The sequence below is a fragment of the Raphanus sativus genome, chromosome 3 (genome assembly GCF_000801105.2).
Source record: "Raphanus sativus cultivar WK10039 chromosome 3, ASM80110v3, whole genome shotgun sequence".
Taxonomy (NCBI): Eukaryota; Viridiplantae; Streptophyta; class Magnoliopsida; order Brassicales; family Brassicaceae; genus Raphanus; species Raphanus sativus.
Genome location: NC_079513.1, coordinates 13,662,033 through 13,678,438, shown reverse-complemented (window position 1 = coordinate 13,678,438; position 16,406 = coordinate 13,662,033). Strand labels below are relative to the sequence as shown.

Genomic DNA, 16,406 nt, shown 5'->3' with positions numbered 1-16,406 from the left:
TGTGACATATGAACATTACGGGAAGTTAGGTTTAGTTAGTGCCGTGTGTTAGTTTTAGGAAATTCTGGTTTTTTAATTAATTAGGAAAATCATGTATGATATTTCAAATATTTTATAAGAATTTTGAATTAAATTTAATTGCAGTGACATTAGATTGTAAATATTTAGACAAAGCTAGGGTTGATTCAAATTTGTACTTTTTTTTTTTACTTTAAATTTCCATTAGATATAAGTAACCGAATACAATTCCGAAGATGCAAAAAATGGGCTTACAGCACAAGCACGCCACAAAAGAAATTAGAAACTCCTACTCAAGTTACAGAAACTTACCACGTTAGAAAAAAAGAAAGCCACGTTGCCATTAAAGAGACAGGTGGGTTAAAGGAAGATGAAGTCGCTGCAGCAGCGAGAGATCGAGACATAGGATCCAAACGGAGGCGAATCAGGTCTTTAATGTCGGAGATGGTTGCTTCAGGAGGACGGGAGATGGAAGAGTGAATTCTGGCGTTGCGCTCCTTCCAAATAGCGTACTTTGAAGCTTGATAAATGAATCTAATGATGAGGACGAGGTGGCTGTTGGAGGAGGGTCTGTGGAGCCAACTGAGGAGTGCATCGAAAGCTTGAGGAGGGTGTAGGTTGAGCTTCATCATAAAATAGGACCAAACTGCAAGGCTATAAGAGCAGTCAAAGAAGAGGTGCTGTCTGGTTTCATCTTGAGAAGAACACAGAACGCAAGCCGCTGGAACTTGAAGCCCCCAACTTCTCATCCTATCTCTGGTCACGAGTCTATGCCTAACATTAACCCAAGTAAGGAAAGCATGCTTTGGTATATGACCCGAGAACCAGACCTGTTTATGCCAAGTTACTGACTGTCCAGGAGGATGCAGAAAATTCCAAGTCGCTGCTGTCGGAAATTTAAGAACTGGCGTTTGATCTCCCACCTTCCAAGCGAAGGTATCATCTGATTCAGACACAACGATCGGCTCCACCTCCGGCAGGCATTGTTTCAGTAGTTGAATGAGTGGGTTTCGGGTCCTCAAGCGAGAAAGCCACCATTCCCCTTCAACAATAGCGTCGCTGACTGAAGCATCAATAGATAACCCGGATACTTGAGGCCCCTCCGGTCCCGTGATCTCTATCAAGGGTCCTAAAGGAGTCCACGAGTCCTGCCAGAAGCTAGCTGTAATCCCGGAGACTACTTCGCATATCAGAAACTGTCGTGCACTGGCTCGGAGACTGCATATCGACTTCCATATCCAGCTGCGCTGGTTTTGAGCATCAAGAGTCCAAAAATTCTCCGAACCCATCTTGTTGACCCTGATCCAGCAAGCCCAGAGAGAGCAGTTTGCAGAGAAGAGAAGCCAAATGAGTTTGAGAAATAGAACCTGATTCCAATTAGTAATTCTCTTGAGACCTAATCCTCCAGAAGTAATAGGAGTACACACTGATACCCAAGCCACTTACGCCCCTCTTGCTGAAGTAGGGTCTCCTTTCCACAGAAACCCGCTGCACATACGCTCTAAAGCCTCAGCACACTCAACCGGTAAGATAAACACTGAAGCCCAAAAGGTGATGATGGGATAAATGATGTTCTTGATCAGAACCAGACGTCCCGCATATGACAAATGTTTAACCGTCCATGATCGGAACCGGGTAGACACCTTATCAAAGAGAGGTTGGAAGTCCGCCTTCTTCATTTTCTTTGAGGAAAGAGGGACTCCCAGATACTTCACCGGAAGCGAGCCTTGGATGACTCCGACAGCTGCTGCAAGCTCTCTGCACCGAGTATTGCTACCACCATCAATGAGAAGTTCTGTCTTGTGTCGATTCATAGACAAACCAGAGACCTTCTTGAAGTCCTCCATAATGCCCAAAATACCTCGTAGAGATTCTTCAGAGCCGTCAAAGAACACTAAGATGTCGTCGGCGAAGCTGAGATGTGTAACGAGCGGCGCTTGACACGATGGATGGAGGCGAAAGATGTTATTGACTGCGCCTTTGTCCAACAATCTTGAGAGCACATCCATTATTAGCACGAAGAGAAGAGAAGAGATAGGATCTCCTTGTCTCAATCCCTTCCCTCCACTAAAGTGTCCAGTCAGCTCGCCATTGATCGATACACTGTAGGAAGTAGTCCTGACACATTTCTTAATCCATTCCCGAAAAACAGGGGGAAGTTCTATAGCCTGCAAAACATTGTCAAGAAATCCCCAATGCACATTATCATAAGCTTTAGACAAGTCTACTTTTAGACATCCTCGAGTAGTGTCGCTCTGCTTATCAAAGTCTGTCACCAATTTCAACGCCAACATGACATTTTCACACAGTAAACGACCTTGAACAAAGCCCGCTTGATTAAGCTGAACGGCCTGAGGAATGATGCGACGCAGGCGATTCTTTATGATCCTTGCAATGACCTTATAGATAGAAGAGCAGAGGGAGATCAGACGGAATTGAGATATTCTGTATGCTCCTACTATCTTGGGCAGAAGTGCTATGGTTGTGGCATTGAACTTCTGAAGCATTCTGCCGCTCGAGAAGAACTCTTGCACTGCTGCTATCGTGTCAGGTCCGACAACGGACCAGGCCTACCAAAAGAACTCAATTGGAAAACCGTCGGGACCGGGAGCTTTGCTTTTAGGCATACCAAAGATAATCTGAGTAATTTCTTCCGCTGTAGGAATAGCCACGAAGTCAGCGGTCCACTCTTGACGAAACCTGTAAGGGATGATTGTCTTTAACTCCTCCACCGAGAAAGGTTGAACCTCAGAATTTTCCCTACCCAGCAGATCCTGAAAGTACTCCACTGCCAAGCTCTTGACTGCCTCCTTATCATCGACTCTCAGGTTATCATTATCCACCAGGTACTGAATAGCGTTTCTGGCCTGATGGGCAATGCACGAGTTATGATAGAACGTAGTGTTTGCGTCGCCTAGGGTCAGCCATCTGATCATTGACTTCCGCTTGAAGAAAATCCCCTCTGCCTTTTCGAAGAACCTCCACTCCTTCCTTGCTACAAACTCTTCACGAAACAGAGAGTCAGTAGGATGTGTCAACAGACGAGTTTGAATCTCCTGAAGCTTCGACAGGGAGTCTCTTGCACGCTGCTGAATATTACTGAAGCCCTCTCTGTTTAGTTTCCTGCAGGCCTTCTTAGCGTGATTCATTCTCTGCCCCAAAGAGAAAAGTTTAGATCCTACAATAATTTCCTCCTCCCACGCTGACTTCATAGCCTCCAAGTACTTAGGATGTGTAGCGAGGAAAGAAAAATATTTGAAGCTACATTTCCTGTTTCTGAGATTTGGGTTGAGGTTGACCAACATGGGGAGTGATCGGAGTCTCCTGCGCATCAAAGAAAGCAAAGACATCCGGGAAACTGTCTTTCCAGCTCTGATTACCGAGTACCCTATCTAACTTACGAAGAATCGGTTCCTCTAGTTGACCATTCCCCCCACGTGAACAGAGTGCCTCTAGCTTCAACGTCTTCCAATTCACTGAGCGTTAAAACATTCCTGGAACTCCACAATGCCATGGACCGGAAGAGTGAAAGGACTGACGGAGTAGTGCTCTTCTACTGTAAGAATCTGATTAAAGTCGCCCATCACTAAGGTAGGCTGATTATAAACCACATGCATATTACAGGTTTCAATCACTTCAGACCAGAGTTCTCTCCTCTGCACTTCCGTGTTATAAGCATACACGAATAAGACTGTGAAGGCCACACCGGAAGCTCGATCAAACACCCCGCAAGTAATAGACTGAGCAGATTTTTTGTAGACCAATACTGAGACGTTCGGCTCCCATACAACCCAATTTCGACCCCCTTCAGCTTCCTGGTAGTTATTCACAAACCTCCAACCCGGAACCACTGCCTGAATAATATTAGCGGCATTCTCTTCTCTAACGTGTGTTTCCAAAAAAACACATACTACAGGCTGCTGAGACAAAATCCAACTTCTAACTGATCTCTGACGATCTCTAAGGTTAAATTCCCTTATATTCCAACTGAATATATTCATATATACAAGCAAAAGGTGTGGAAAGCACTGCTTTCAGAGGTATAGTCTTTTGTCCCTAGCCGCAGCTTGGGCTCTGACTCTGAAACGGAGTGCTTTTGCTGTGGAAGCTGAAGGAGAGCGCCACAGAGCTTCTTGAAGTTGAGCTCTCTTGGATCATTTAGACTGCATGATCTGCCAAGGCTCCTCTTCTAGGACCTTAGCGTTATGCTCAGGATCGGTTTGTGAGGCAGGATTAGCTGCAATGACGATCTCTGGATCCAGGGAAGGCTCGACGACCGGAGTTGGATCGATACTAGAGGCTACCTTGTCAGGAGTGCTTGCAATAACATCCCCTGTGCGAGGATCATGAGCTGTCTGAATCGAGCCAACCGAGACCCAATGCTGCTCTAGAGCTTAATGCTGAGACTTATTCGGTTCAAGAATAGCTTTACCAAGTCCTTTCTCTTTCCTCTGGACCGGGAGCGAGACTTTCTCCTGCTCGTAGTCGGTTTGGTTGTTCCCGAAACTGTGACTTCAGGGGTGGGGAGAGTCCCCTCAATGATCTCACCCTCCTCAGAGAGAGGAATCTTCGACTTCACCAGAGCAACATTTGGAAGATATCCTAGTATGGTCAACCTTCCCGGCTTGTCTATTCTTCTGAGGAGGCATTAAGCAGCGGTTGAGATAGTGACCAAACCGACCACAATTGCAGCACTTCGGAGGAAGACTGGGATATTCAACCTTAACCCTGACTGAAAAGCCTGCTGAGTCTCTGACTTCTACCTCAGCCAGAAGAACTCCGTGGAGATCGATTTCGACTTTGATCTTTGTATTGCCGAAGTGATAAGGATCGAGTCTTGATTTTTCCGTGTGAAGAGGTTCGCTTATTCCACTAGCTATTACGCTAATGCTGTCGAACGAATATAGCTGAGTAGGGACGTTCCGGAGAAACATCCAAGTGGGAGCGGACTCGAGATCTTGCGGAGCCAAATTACCGTCGGGTGACCACGGAGATACAGAGAAAGCGCAATGGGCAGCTTGCCAGTAGCCCACTTGAAGAACCCATTCGCGAGTTTGGATTGAGGGGATAACGATTAGACATGAGGTTTCCGATGTTACACGAATCGTGATCTTCCCAAACTTCCCCCAAACGGGATTCAGGTCATCGAAAATTTTCTTCGAGGGTGGAATTGCTCCGTGAAAATGAGCCACTAAGTGGTCCTTCCACAGATCGGCGGTGCTGAGCAATACTGACTCCGGCGCTTGAACTACCAGCGTGCCATCTTCTAAAAAGGACGGCGAGAAGATCTTTCGCAAATTCCTGAGGGAGGCCTTGAACCGCTCAGCATACGAAGGTGCGGCGGTGGAAGGGATTCCTGCAGGAATCGAGGAGATTTGGAGCTTCAAAGCTGTTAGGTTTCGACTCGAGGAAGGAGGAGACAAATCAACATCCTGATGAGGTGAACCCGGAGACGATTGAATATAGGCGAGAGTGACTACGATTGGATTTGGAGATGGGGGAGGTGGTGGATCTGGCGGATCTGGGACATCAGACAGCGGGGCGACGGGAGAAGAAGCCAATTAGTACAGAAGAGAGAGAGGCGGAGAAGAAAAGATTCTTGTCTACCGGCGTGGAAAAGGAAGAAAATCCTAATCGCACTAAATGGGCTCCAGAGAGAGAGAGACAACATCAATTATGACCTTTTTTGTTTTTTAGACTCAAATTTGTACTTCTGTTTTAATATATTAGATCTAGCTGCCTGATTCGTTTATGGCCGTAATAACTGGTCCAACCATTGCTGCTTCTGTGTTTTTGAAACACTGCTGAAAGCTGAAAAAAAATTGGTGTAATTTCAAAAAGTAGATAACCATGTCCGCTATTCATGTTTTATGCAGTTTTTAATCATTTCGACGGTTAACATTTTTTTAACCTTTTGTTTTGGCAGTTAGTGGGGTTACTTTTTGAGACATGGAATATAAATGGACACACCTCAGTAAGAGAGTGAAAAGTTGCAAAAGAAGATGACCTGAATCTGACAGGGGATAGATTCAAGCCAAGATTTAGCACAAAAAGAAACGTGGAAACTCACTTGTGCGATGCAGCCTGCTAAAAATGGCATGAGGGCATACGGTTTTCATACGAAATACTCCTTCATCTCATGGCTTACAATACATAATCGGTTATCAACGGAGATCCATGTATTGAATTGGAACACGGAAACAGTGTAAGAGGAGGTTATTGGAAGGTTAATGTGGATTCCGTATCATACATAATTTATAAAAATATATGAATAAATTGTAGCTATGTTGGGCAACGAAATCCATCGAGAAAGATTCCTCCACAGACGTTGAGGGCCAAGTTAAGGTGAATGGGAGTATTGATGGTGATGCCGAGAATGCTGAGTTTAAACGCGGTACATAAGCAAATCGCAATATCAAGATCAATTAGACCTAAGAGAATAAAGCAACAAGGTCTCATAGGTGGTGCGCCAAGATTCAACAAGTTGATGAGGTTGATAACATTTTCGCATGTTGAAAGTTTGAGCTGGTCTTTTAGACAAGTATTTTCTGCCACAACCAGGGGAATGCGTTGAGGTTGCGGAAGAGAAGATTCATTACAAGGAATATAGCAAGTAGTAGAGGTCTAGCCATATCTGATCTTGATTTTGTATTTTTATCTTTCAGTATGATATATGTATACGTTTGTTACTTTAAGCTATGGAGAAATATAGATGTGAAGGAAGGTTTATTTATAGTTTGTTGCTTATTGGAGATTGCTGGCCTAGTGTCTAACTAGGGCTAATTAATACATAGTTGGAGAAAGTTTAGTACTATTACTGTTAGGTACACAGGATTGTGTATTTTTAGATACTGGTTTGGTTCTGCAGAATACTTTAATACTAGAACGGCTATGTATATTAAAATAAAATATTAGCTATATTCTAGTCCCTAACCTAGAAAATAAAATATTAGCTATATATAATTCTTTATATAAGTATTAATGTACAGAATTCCCTAGAATGCATGTTAGGTATTTGAGAAATCTTATCTAACTAGGTTGATCTATTATTTTCGACATATGGTTTCCTTGTTTGGTCAGGGACAAGAGTCCACTTCAGAACAAAAATGTTTGTTTTGTTTATTTTTAATACCTACATTGATGGTAAAGATTTGTACTCAGTAAATTGGTTTTCATAGTAAATTAAAGACTTGTATGTTTTTTCTTATAACCGAGTGTCATGCACCCACTAAAGTGGTTTAGACTAGAGACCGAAGCGATCACGGATTCATCTTGCGCCGGACGTAGATCACCTTTGAACAATCTTCGGTTTCAGGCACTGGGATGCCGCATTGCATGTGAATATCCAGTGACCAGGATTCGAACCCAGGTGACAGAACTCACAACCATGAGTCTTTTGCCAGCAGAGCTAAAAGCTTCGGTTTACTTGTATGCTTTTATATAATCTTACCACATATAGTTTAATCTTCCGATTTTGACCTAACGATTTGGCACTCTACTACGAGAATAGGATTGGACATTTAATAACATGTTAGTTATGATGAGTCTTAATAATGGGTGTGTTGGTTTTCTATGTGGTTTTCTATGTGGTTCATAGTATTTTGTCGTCTACAAGACTACAACGTCCCTTTTGGCTAATGGCATTCCGGCCACATTAGTAAAAACCATTAGACTTGTGTAACAAGTTTCGGTTACGATTCTAGACTCTAGAGCTTCTTAGTTTGACATTAACACTCATCGATTCCTGATACAAAGCTTCAGAAGGGAACCACTGTCCGCTACAAACTCAAAGATAAATTAACGCACTCATCATAATTAATCTTGTACAAAAGATCAAGGAAAACACTACATGAAAAAGCTGCTTGTATCATGAGTCATTCATCAAAGAGTAGCCTAAAGAGTTTGAAATCAATATAGTTCATCAAAGAAAAGGTTGATCACCTACAAGAAGTTTTTTTTTGTTTTTTCATCTGCAAGAAGTTTCACTCTGCTAAAATAAAAACAACATTCAAGAAGTGACAAACATAATACAACATGATACATTCACTTCAAAACAGGTCTCATCATGAGTACTTAATCAAATGGTAGCAGCAATAGCATACACGAATTTGTAAGACTTGGGTACCTTAAGCACGGCATCAAACCACTCGACCTTTCCCCAAACCTCTTCACTACTGCGTATTTCCAGCGAAATCGCAGCACACCAAATCATCTTCTCCTTATACCCACCACGTGCACGCACATACTTATCCCAAAGAACCATCAGCATACCACCAAAATCAACCACATTCACATTACTATAATGGGCAAACCTAGGTAGTCCTTCCAAACCCTCTAGTTTCCTCCAAAGATTTGATCCTTTGTTTGACCAACCAAACTCCCCATCGGGTTTATAACGATAGAATCTTTTCTCTATCAAACAAACATTACCAAAATTTACCCAGTCGACTGTAAGATCCTTTACCTTTGCAACCAAAGAAACTCTCTGACCAGACGTTCGATCAAAGTTCTTGTAAACCTTTCCTTCAAAATCTGTGGCTCTGAATATTCTCTTATCGTCAGGCACGGCCTTCCAAGTTTCTGTCTCTGTGTCGAACACTTCAACACAGTTCAAAAAATCTGGATTCTCATAGCTTCCCGCTAAATACATGATCCCATCAAACTTTCGCTTGGTGTGAACAAGCCGCAAGGCTGGAGTTTCAACCCACTTGTGCATTCGACAGTCGAGGTAGAAGACGTTAGAGATGAGGGGGCATCATCTTCTTTGTTGATAGCGTAGAGCTTATGACCAACATCTACGAGATTTGTCCATCCTACGGGAGAGGAGTTGAGAATCTGAACCGGAGCCAAAACATTACCACTTGACGTCTCTTCTTCTCACATTTGTGACGGTTAATTAGGGTTTTGTCTGGTTTCCGACAGAGAGTGAACCAACGAAGGTTAGCTTCAGTAGGGAACTGTAAGCAAACGTAAAGACACTTCTCGGTGCGGTTTAAGCGAGATCGCGTCTGGTAAAGCTCCGGTGAAGCAGTGAGTGATCTAAATCCTGTGGAGACAAAGGAGAGAATCGGGTAGTGCAATCTCGAGAGACGGGCTAAGCATTCCAATACTAAATCATCCGGAAGCGGCAAATTCGAGTTCGGTTCTGTCGCCGCCTTCTTCTGCTTCTTCGAAGGTGGCTTTTGACAAGAGGCGATGGCTGTGAACGAGAGCGACATTGCTAAGCTAAGCCACGACCTGACCTATATTTTCAGAGATATGCAGGCTGAATGATCGGGTAAGACAAAATCAGCCAAGAATGTGGTTATATTTTAACGACGCTCACTTAATTTTACTTAATTACTAAGAGATTGATTCTCTTTTTTTTTTTGTGGTGTGTGGGGGCTTATTAACCCTCGGACAGAAGTAAACGCGTGTTTAAGATCTTCGGGGATGTCTAAATTTTATACGCTATATAAAATTTATAACTTTATCTGTGAACAGATTAAAGATCTAAGAAAATTTAACATGTACTTTTTAAATAAATTACTCATATTAGATTTGTTTAATCTATCTATACTATTATTTAAAAAATAGTTTTGCTGATTTTTAATGTTATCTATGATTTTAGGCTTAGTCATTAATTTTAATAAACAATAAACAATTTTAGACACTGAACTAATGATTTTGCCGATTTACCATGTTTTCCGTTATTTTAGATTTAGTCATTAGTTTTAATAAACAAATTTTTTTTAGAGATTGAAATAATGATTTATCATATATTTGAGATAATAAATAAATGGATATTAACATTCGGGTTTAATAAAAAGGAAGTTTAAATCGCTCAGAGCTCATTCATATATCTCAAACGTTGAATATAAGGGCGGACAGTTTTGCACGGAGTGTCAGACAACAATCGTCGTTTGTCGTTCATATAGATGCCGAGCTACCGATGTGGTTTGTAGAATCTGAGTTGAGTCTGTTTTTTTTGTTGATGTAAAAAATATATATAAAGAACAGTTTATAATACAAAGAATAGTAGTAAAAAATTAAATTTATATTAACCGAATGAAAAGAGAAATCTATTATATTAAAATAACAAAAATAAATCAATAAATTTAAAATTTATCAACATTATTACTTGTTTCCTTTTATTTTTTATTCTTCTTGTCTTTGCGCTTGTTGTCAGAAGTTTACTAAAGAGAAAAATAAAAATCCAAGTAATAAGTTACACATATAATAAATCTGCCAAGCATAATATACAGTATATTTACTTTATAATTTTCTTATAAATCTTTAAACATTAAGAATAATTTTGATTTTTTCCTTTTTACTTTTATCTCAAATAAATAAGTTTCATCCATAATTAAATGCACATCTTTGGAAATATCTTCTAGCCCTTGTTCATGTGAGTTCATTTTGAACTATCAACATTGGTTATTAGATAAATTTTATGATAACATAAATAATATGTACATATTATTATACTTTTAGTATATAAAACTTACTTACTTCAGTAGTTGCTCCAATTAGTTTTGTATTATCTTAATCAAATATAACAAAAATTGGAAAATCATTTCAATCATATATTATTACTTCGATTTTGAAACTAAAGAAACTGATTTAGTTTAAAATTTAATAATATATTATTATATTTATACTTATTTCCTTGTAAACTATATATTATTTTCTAACTTATAGATTAATATAAATACAGATAAACATATATCAATAATATAAAAATTCTCTTTTTGTTAATGTTGATTAGTTGTGTTTATACAAACTATGAGAAACAATAAATGAATGTAGCTATAACTAACAATTTTACATAATTTATAAAGATATACGTCTGATTACACTACCATGAGTTTTTTTATAAGATCTACGCCAGACGGTATTATTTGCATAATGTTAAAAATCTCCTATATTTTTTTCTTCACCACCTTCTATGAAATTTGAAACCCATATTACACTGTGTAAAAACATTAATCTTAGTCACACATACACGGACTAATGAGGCTTCCATAAAGAATTAGTTAATCGTAGGTAAATAAGAAGATTACTTTTACAACTCTCTTTTGTTTAGAATTTTTAAAAATTAAAATATTTAGATTTATTACTAAACAGTTTGGTTGTATTATTATGATTTTATCATTCGTTTTAAATATTATTAAACTTCTATTTTTCTTTTATAAGTATATTTTTATGATTAAAAAGGAAAATTATAGTTTCTTGAAAAGAATAGATATTTTCATATAGCTTTTACAGTTTTAATTTTGGATTTTAGAAAGGAAAATTACTATTAATTTACTATTTGTATGAAAAAAATTATTTACAATAATTTTCTCAAAAAAGGAAAATTAATATTAAATTTTATTTATATGAAATTTTTATTTAACAAAAAATGGAAATTATAATTTCTTGAAAAGATAAATTATTTCATATAGCTTTTATAATTTTTTATTTTTGGATTTAAGAAAGAAAATTACTAATAATTTACTATTTGTATGGAAATTGTTTTATTTACAATACTTTTTCTCAAAAAAAGAAAATTACTATTAAATAACTATTTATATGAATTTTTTTATTTAATACATGTCACAATCTTAAATATAAAATAGTCATGTGTTAACAATTATGTTAATTACTAACTCTGAAGAGTCAGGTTTTATAAAATAAGATATATATATATATATATATATATAATATATATATATATATATACAAGTTCTCACAAAAAAATAAGATTCTTTTACCAAATGTCGTTTTGAAGCAGATGCCAGTTTATGTGATTTTTATTTTAAAAATTGATCCAGTTAAAGATTGTTATAAAATTAAAGTCAATGTGTTGAATATTTTATAATATATGAAAAATAGAAAAACAGATTGGATTGAACTGGTATTGGTAGATACCGTTGTAATATAACATTTATCATCTTATTGATGTTCTTAATTATAGGGAGAATCGCTAAAACTAATCTAGATATTGAAGTCAAATACATTGGTGTCCCAATTTCAGTCAAATGCAGAACCAACCTAAAAGGGTGATGAAATACTATTTAGTCTTTATGACTAAACAAAAAAACGGAGTTGTATTTACGCTTCTATCCTTTTGGAAGTCTACATTTAGAAGATTGAAGTCTAACATATTTTTAGACCTCCAGCGAAGTCTAAATTGTAGATTTGATGTGTAGTCTACACCAAAATTTATCTACTAATTTAATTTTAAAATTGTATAAAAATAATTATTGTGATAGATTTGAACTAATCATCAATATATAGATAATATGAAGTAACTATATTAAAATTGTATATAACTGAACAATTTTAAGGAATATATACTAAATTGGTAACCTGTGTTTAAACAATGTTCATAGTTTAGAAAACAAAAGGTTGTAACATGTTATGTCTCTTAGTGGTAGATTTTAGGGTTAGACTTTAGATTTTGAACTGGAAGCTGCACTCACATCCCCGATTAATGATACTGGACTTATCCAAGGTAATAACCAAAGAACTCAGTGAGGCCTATCTAGCAGAAGAATCTTACTGGAAACAGAGGAGCAGGCTACTTTGGCAAGACTCGGGGATCGGAACACCGGCTTCTTCCACGCCATTACCAAAGGACGCAAAAGAGCTAACCATTTCTCTGTCATCGAGGACCCTGAGGGCAAAATGGTTTACAGAGAAGAGGAATCTCTATGGTCATCGAGAGCTACTACCAGGAGATGTACACTTCCTCCACTACGATAGCTAACAAGGAAGCCACCATTCGTCAAGCACTGCAACCGATGGTATCGGAGGAGGAAAATGAGACCCTGATTGCTATAACCCTCGGCGGCAGAGATCAGAGAGGCGTTATTCTCCATTCACCCGGATAAAGCACCCGGTCCGGATGGATTCTCCTCAGCTTTCTACCAAACCATTGGCAAGAAATTGGACCTGATATTATCAAGGAAGTCTAGCACATGTTTGAACAGGATAGGCTGCCTGAACACATCAATGATACACATGTAAGGCTCATCCCGAAGATAAAAAATCCTCAGAAAGTGGCGGATTATAGGCCCATAGCCTTGTGCAATGTCTACTACAAGATTTTCTCAAAGATCCTCACGGGACGACTTCAGCCCATCCTCTCGTCGATCATCTCTGAGGATCAGTCAGCGTTTGTTCCTGGTAGAGCGATCTCGGACAATGTACTAATTACTCATGAGGTTCTTCACTTCCTGAAGTCATCTAAGGCGGAGAAACGGTGCTCGATGGCGGTGAAAACCGATATGAGCAAAGCCTATGACAGGCTCGAATGGGACTTCATTTCTCTTGTGTTGCAACAGCTCGGCTTTCATCCTAGATGGGTTCATCTGGTCGCGCAATGCATCTCGACTGTTACATACTCCTTCCTCATCAACGGCTCGCCTAGAGGAATGGTTTCACCGAGTAGAGGTATCCGTCAAGGAGACCCTCTATCACCGTACATTTTTATTTTGTGCAGTGAGGTCCTCTCGGGTCTTTGTAACAGAGCACAAGAGAATGGAAGCCTAAAGGGTATCCGAGTGGCTCGGGGGTGTCCCCGAATCAACCACTTACTGTTCGCGGACGATAACATGTTCTTTGTTCGAGCGTCGAAAGAGTCATCAGCAGCACTGTCAGGAATCATCCGCCAGTACGAGCAGCATCTGGACAAGCCATCAATGTAGACAAATCATCCATAACCTTCTCGAAGAGAACGCCTCAATCACTCAAAACGGCGGTTAAGACTGTGATGAACATCTAGAAAGAAGGTGGAGTAGGGAAATATCTAGGACTCCCGGAACAATTTGGCAGGATAAAACGAGACTTATTCGCATCCATTGTCGACCGAATAAAACAGAGAGCACAATCTTGGTCTTCAAAACACTTGTGTACTGCGGGAAAATTAGTCCTGCTGCAGAGTGTGCTCTCTGCCATCCCTTCTCACTCAATGACTTGCTTCCAACTCCCGGTCTCGCTGTACCAACAAATCCAATCAGCGACCACACGATTCTGGTGGGACGACAGTTCCGGGAAGAGGAAAATGGCGTGGATTGCGTGGTCTGACCTGGCTAAACCAAAAGCCTTGGGAGGTTTGGGGTTTAGAGACTTTCAGAGATTTAATGAGGCGGCTTTAGCAAAGCTAAGTTGGAGGATTTTCGAAAAGCCTGATTCTCTACTGAGTAGAATATTAAAAGGGAAATATTACCCGGAGGGAGACATACTGAGTTGCCAACCGGTATCTGCTATCTCCCATGGTTGGAGAAGCGTTTTGGTGGGCAGAGACCTACTCATACAAAATCTGGGATGGGTTGTTGGAGATGGAAATGACATCAATATCTGGAGTGATCCCTGGCTAGATCACACTATGCAGTTGCGCCCGTATGGCCCTGCTCCTGCAGAGTACTCACACCTCACAGTCGCTGACCTGAGAGTATCCCCACAAGGAGACTAGGATAAAGATAAGATACTCCTGATTCTCCCTCAGTACGAGAACCTCATTCTCACCATCAAGCCAAGTCTAGCAAATGCACATGACCGTAAAGTCTGGCTGGGAACTAAATCTGGAACCTATACCTCAAAGTCGGGCTATTACTTTGCGACTGCAGTAGCAGAAGGAGAGGATGACACAAGAACAAATGCACACAGTCCCTGGTATAAGAATGTCTGGAACCTAAAAGCATCACCAAAAGTTAAGATGTTTGCTTGGAAAGTGCTGAAGAGAGCCGTACCAGTAGGTGAATGATTGGTAGAACGCCACATTGAAGTTGACCCCCGATGTAAAAGATGCGGAGAGTCCGAATCTATTATTCATCTGCTCTTTCATTGCTCGTATGCTCAACAGGTTTGGCGTGATGCCCCCTTCGCTACAAGCTTTGAACCTAGAGGAATAACAGATTTGGAGACCAGCTGGTCAGCTATATGCGCCACCCCCTGCTTGCCTCCTACAGGAATCATATCCAGCCAGCTAGGCCCTTGGATACTATGGATTCTGTGGAAAGAAAGAAACAGACTTGTTTTTGATGGATTCTCTGCCTCGCCGGAAGAAGCTCTAACTATGGCAGTAAGAGCAGCAAAGGAATGGGAACTGGGACAGAAGACAGAGAAGAAGCCTACCAGCGCCCCCACGCAACAGCCTTTTACTCCGCACCCTGAAGCTACCTTAGTGCGTACGGATGCAGCTTGGAGAAAGGAAGATAGGAAGGCGGGTCTAGGTTTGACAGTAAAGACGGCAAGGTTCGAGATTCGAAGGAAAAAACCATTCTGTCATGTTTCATCAGCCCTAGTCGCAGAGGGACTAGCCATTCGCGAAGCTCTGCTCTTCTGTAGAGAACACGGTTTAAAGAACATTAGCTTGGAGTCTGACTCTTCACAGCTGATTAAAGCTTTACGCAGTGGAGAGCCCCTAACGGACTGCATGGGATCCTCTCGGACATCTTCAATCTCTGTAGCGCCCCTGAGGCTTTGATTTCTTTTTCTTGGATTCCTAGGAATCAAAATGTTGTTGCCGATACCTTATCAAAGGAGGCACTTTGTATGGTTGAGTCTTTATTGCCTCACCTAACGTTGGTTAGTTTGAATTTAATGAAAGTAGTATCGTGTTCAAAAAAAAAAAGACTTTAGATTTTGATTTTTTTTTTGTTTTATTGACTTAAATCTGCTTATTAATGTTTTGTAGTTTATATTTTGTGTAATTTTGATATTTGATACAGTAAAGAAAACTTTTTGATTATCAAACAAACTATTTAGGGTTTGAGATTTGTGGTTTAGGGTTTCGTAGATCTACAATAAAGTCTATAATGCTAGAGACGTCGTTTTCAGTCTACATTTTTAAATTTTGTTAACAAAAATTTATTATTTTAAAATAAATTGAGTTTTAAGAATAAAATGTGAAAACTATAACTATTAAGTAAAAAATAAAAATAAAGTTCAGTAAATTTTATGTTAAAATTATTAAAACAATAATGAATTAACAACAATAATAAAATTATCATTGTAGACATTCAACAAGGTCTACTACGTTACAATAAAACCTACTCTTAATTTTTAATTTTAGTAGACTTCAAAAGAAGTCTACAATGTCGGCAATATTTTAACCTAGTTACATTTCTGTCTCCATATATAAATGAAATTTAAACAATCTCTCTCTAAAATGGCTGCACAATTTTATAAAACTCTCTCACTTCTCTCTAAACTCTCTCATTTCTCTCATTTCTCTCTAAAATCCTCTCATGTTTTTCTCACAAAGTTATGTTGTCATTCTAGGTATTATGATTCATGGTTTTCATCTTCTCCTTTAAAAATGTAAGTTTTAGATCTATAGACTTTAATTGTGTATTTTTTATGTTATTTCTTTCTCACATATCTTTTTGCAGGTATTACCATTGATGGTTTTCATCTCC

The 16,406-nt window shown here is 39.3% G+C and overlaps 3 protein-coding genes and 1 pseudogene across 3 annotated transcripts; 1 reads left to right on the top strand and 3 right to left on the bottom strand.

Annotated features, from left to right (window-relative positions):
• Positions 1–326: 326 nt before the first annotated feature.
• LOC130509998 (uncharacterized) lies at positions 327–1,307 on the bottom strand. The gene has a single exon (XM_057006336.1). The coding sequence runs from the start codon at positions 1,305–1,307 to the stop codon at positions 327–329; it is 981 nt and encodes a 326-aa protein (XP_056862316.1).
• A 2,184-nt stretch (positions 1,308–3,491) lies between these two features.
• Positions 3,492–5,883, bottom strand: LOC108831458 (uncharacterized). Its single transcript, XM_057006335.1, has 5 exons — positions 5,868–5,883; positions 4,635–5,539; positions 4,451–4,591; positions 4,183–4,373; positions 3,492–4,005 (listed from the first exon to the last, which is right to left on the bottom strand). The coding sequence occupies exons 1-5, from the start codon at positions 5,881–5,883 to the stop codon at positions 3,492–3,494; spliced, it is 1,767 nt and encodes a 588-aa protein (XP_056862315.1).
• Positions 5,884–8,033: 2,150 nt separating this feature from the next.
• LOC108831461 (putative F-box/kelch-repeat protein At4g39600) lies at positions 8,034–9,435 on the bottom strand (annotated as a pseudogene).
• A 4,612-nt stretch (positions 9,436–14,047) lies between these two features.
• LOC108831459 (uncharacterized) lies at positions 14,048–15,472 on the top strand. The gene is made up of 3 exons (XM_018605009.1): positions 14,048–14,437; positions 14,492–14,737; positions 14,849–15,472. The coding sequence occupies exons 1-3, from the start codon at positions 14,048–14,050 to the stop codon at positions 15,470–15,472; spliced, it is 1,260 nt and encodes a 419-aa protein (XP_018460511.1).
• The last annotated feature ends 934 nt before the right edge of the window (positions 15,473–16,406 follow it).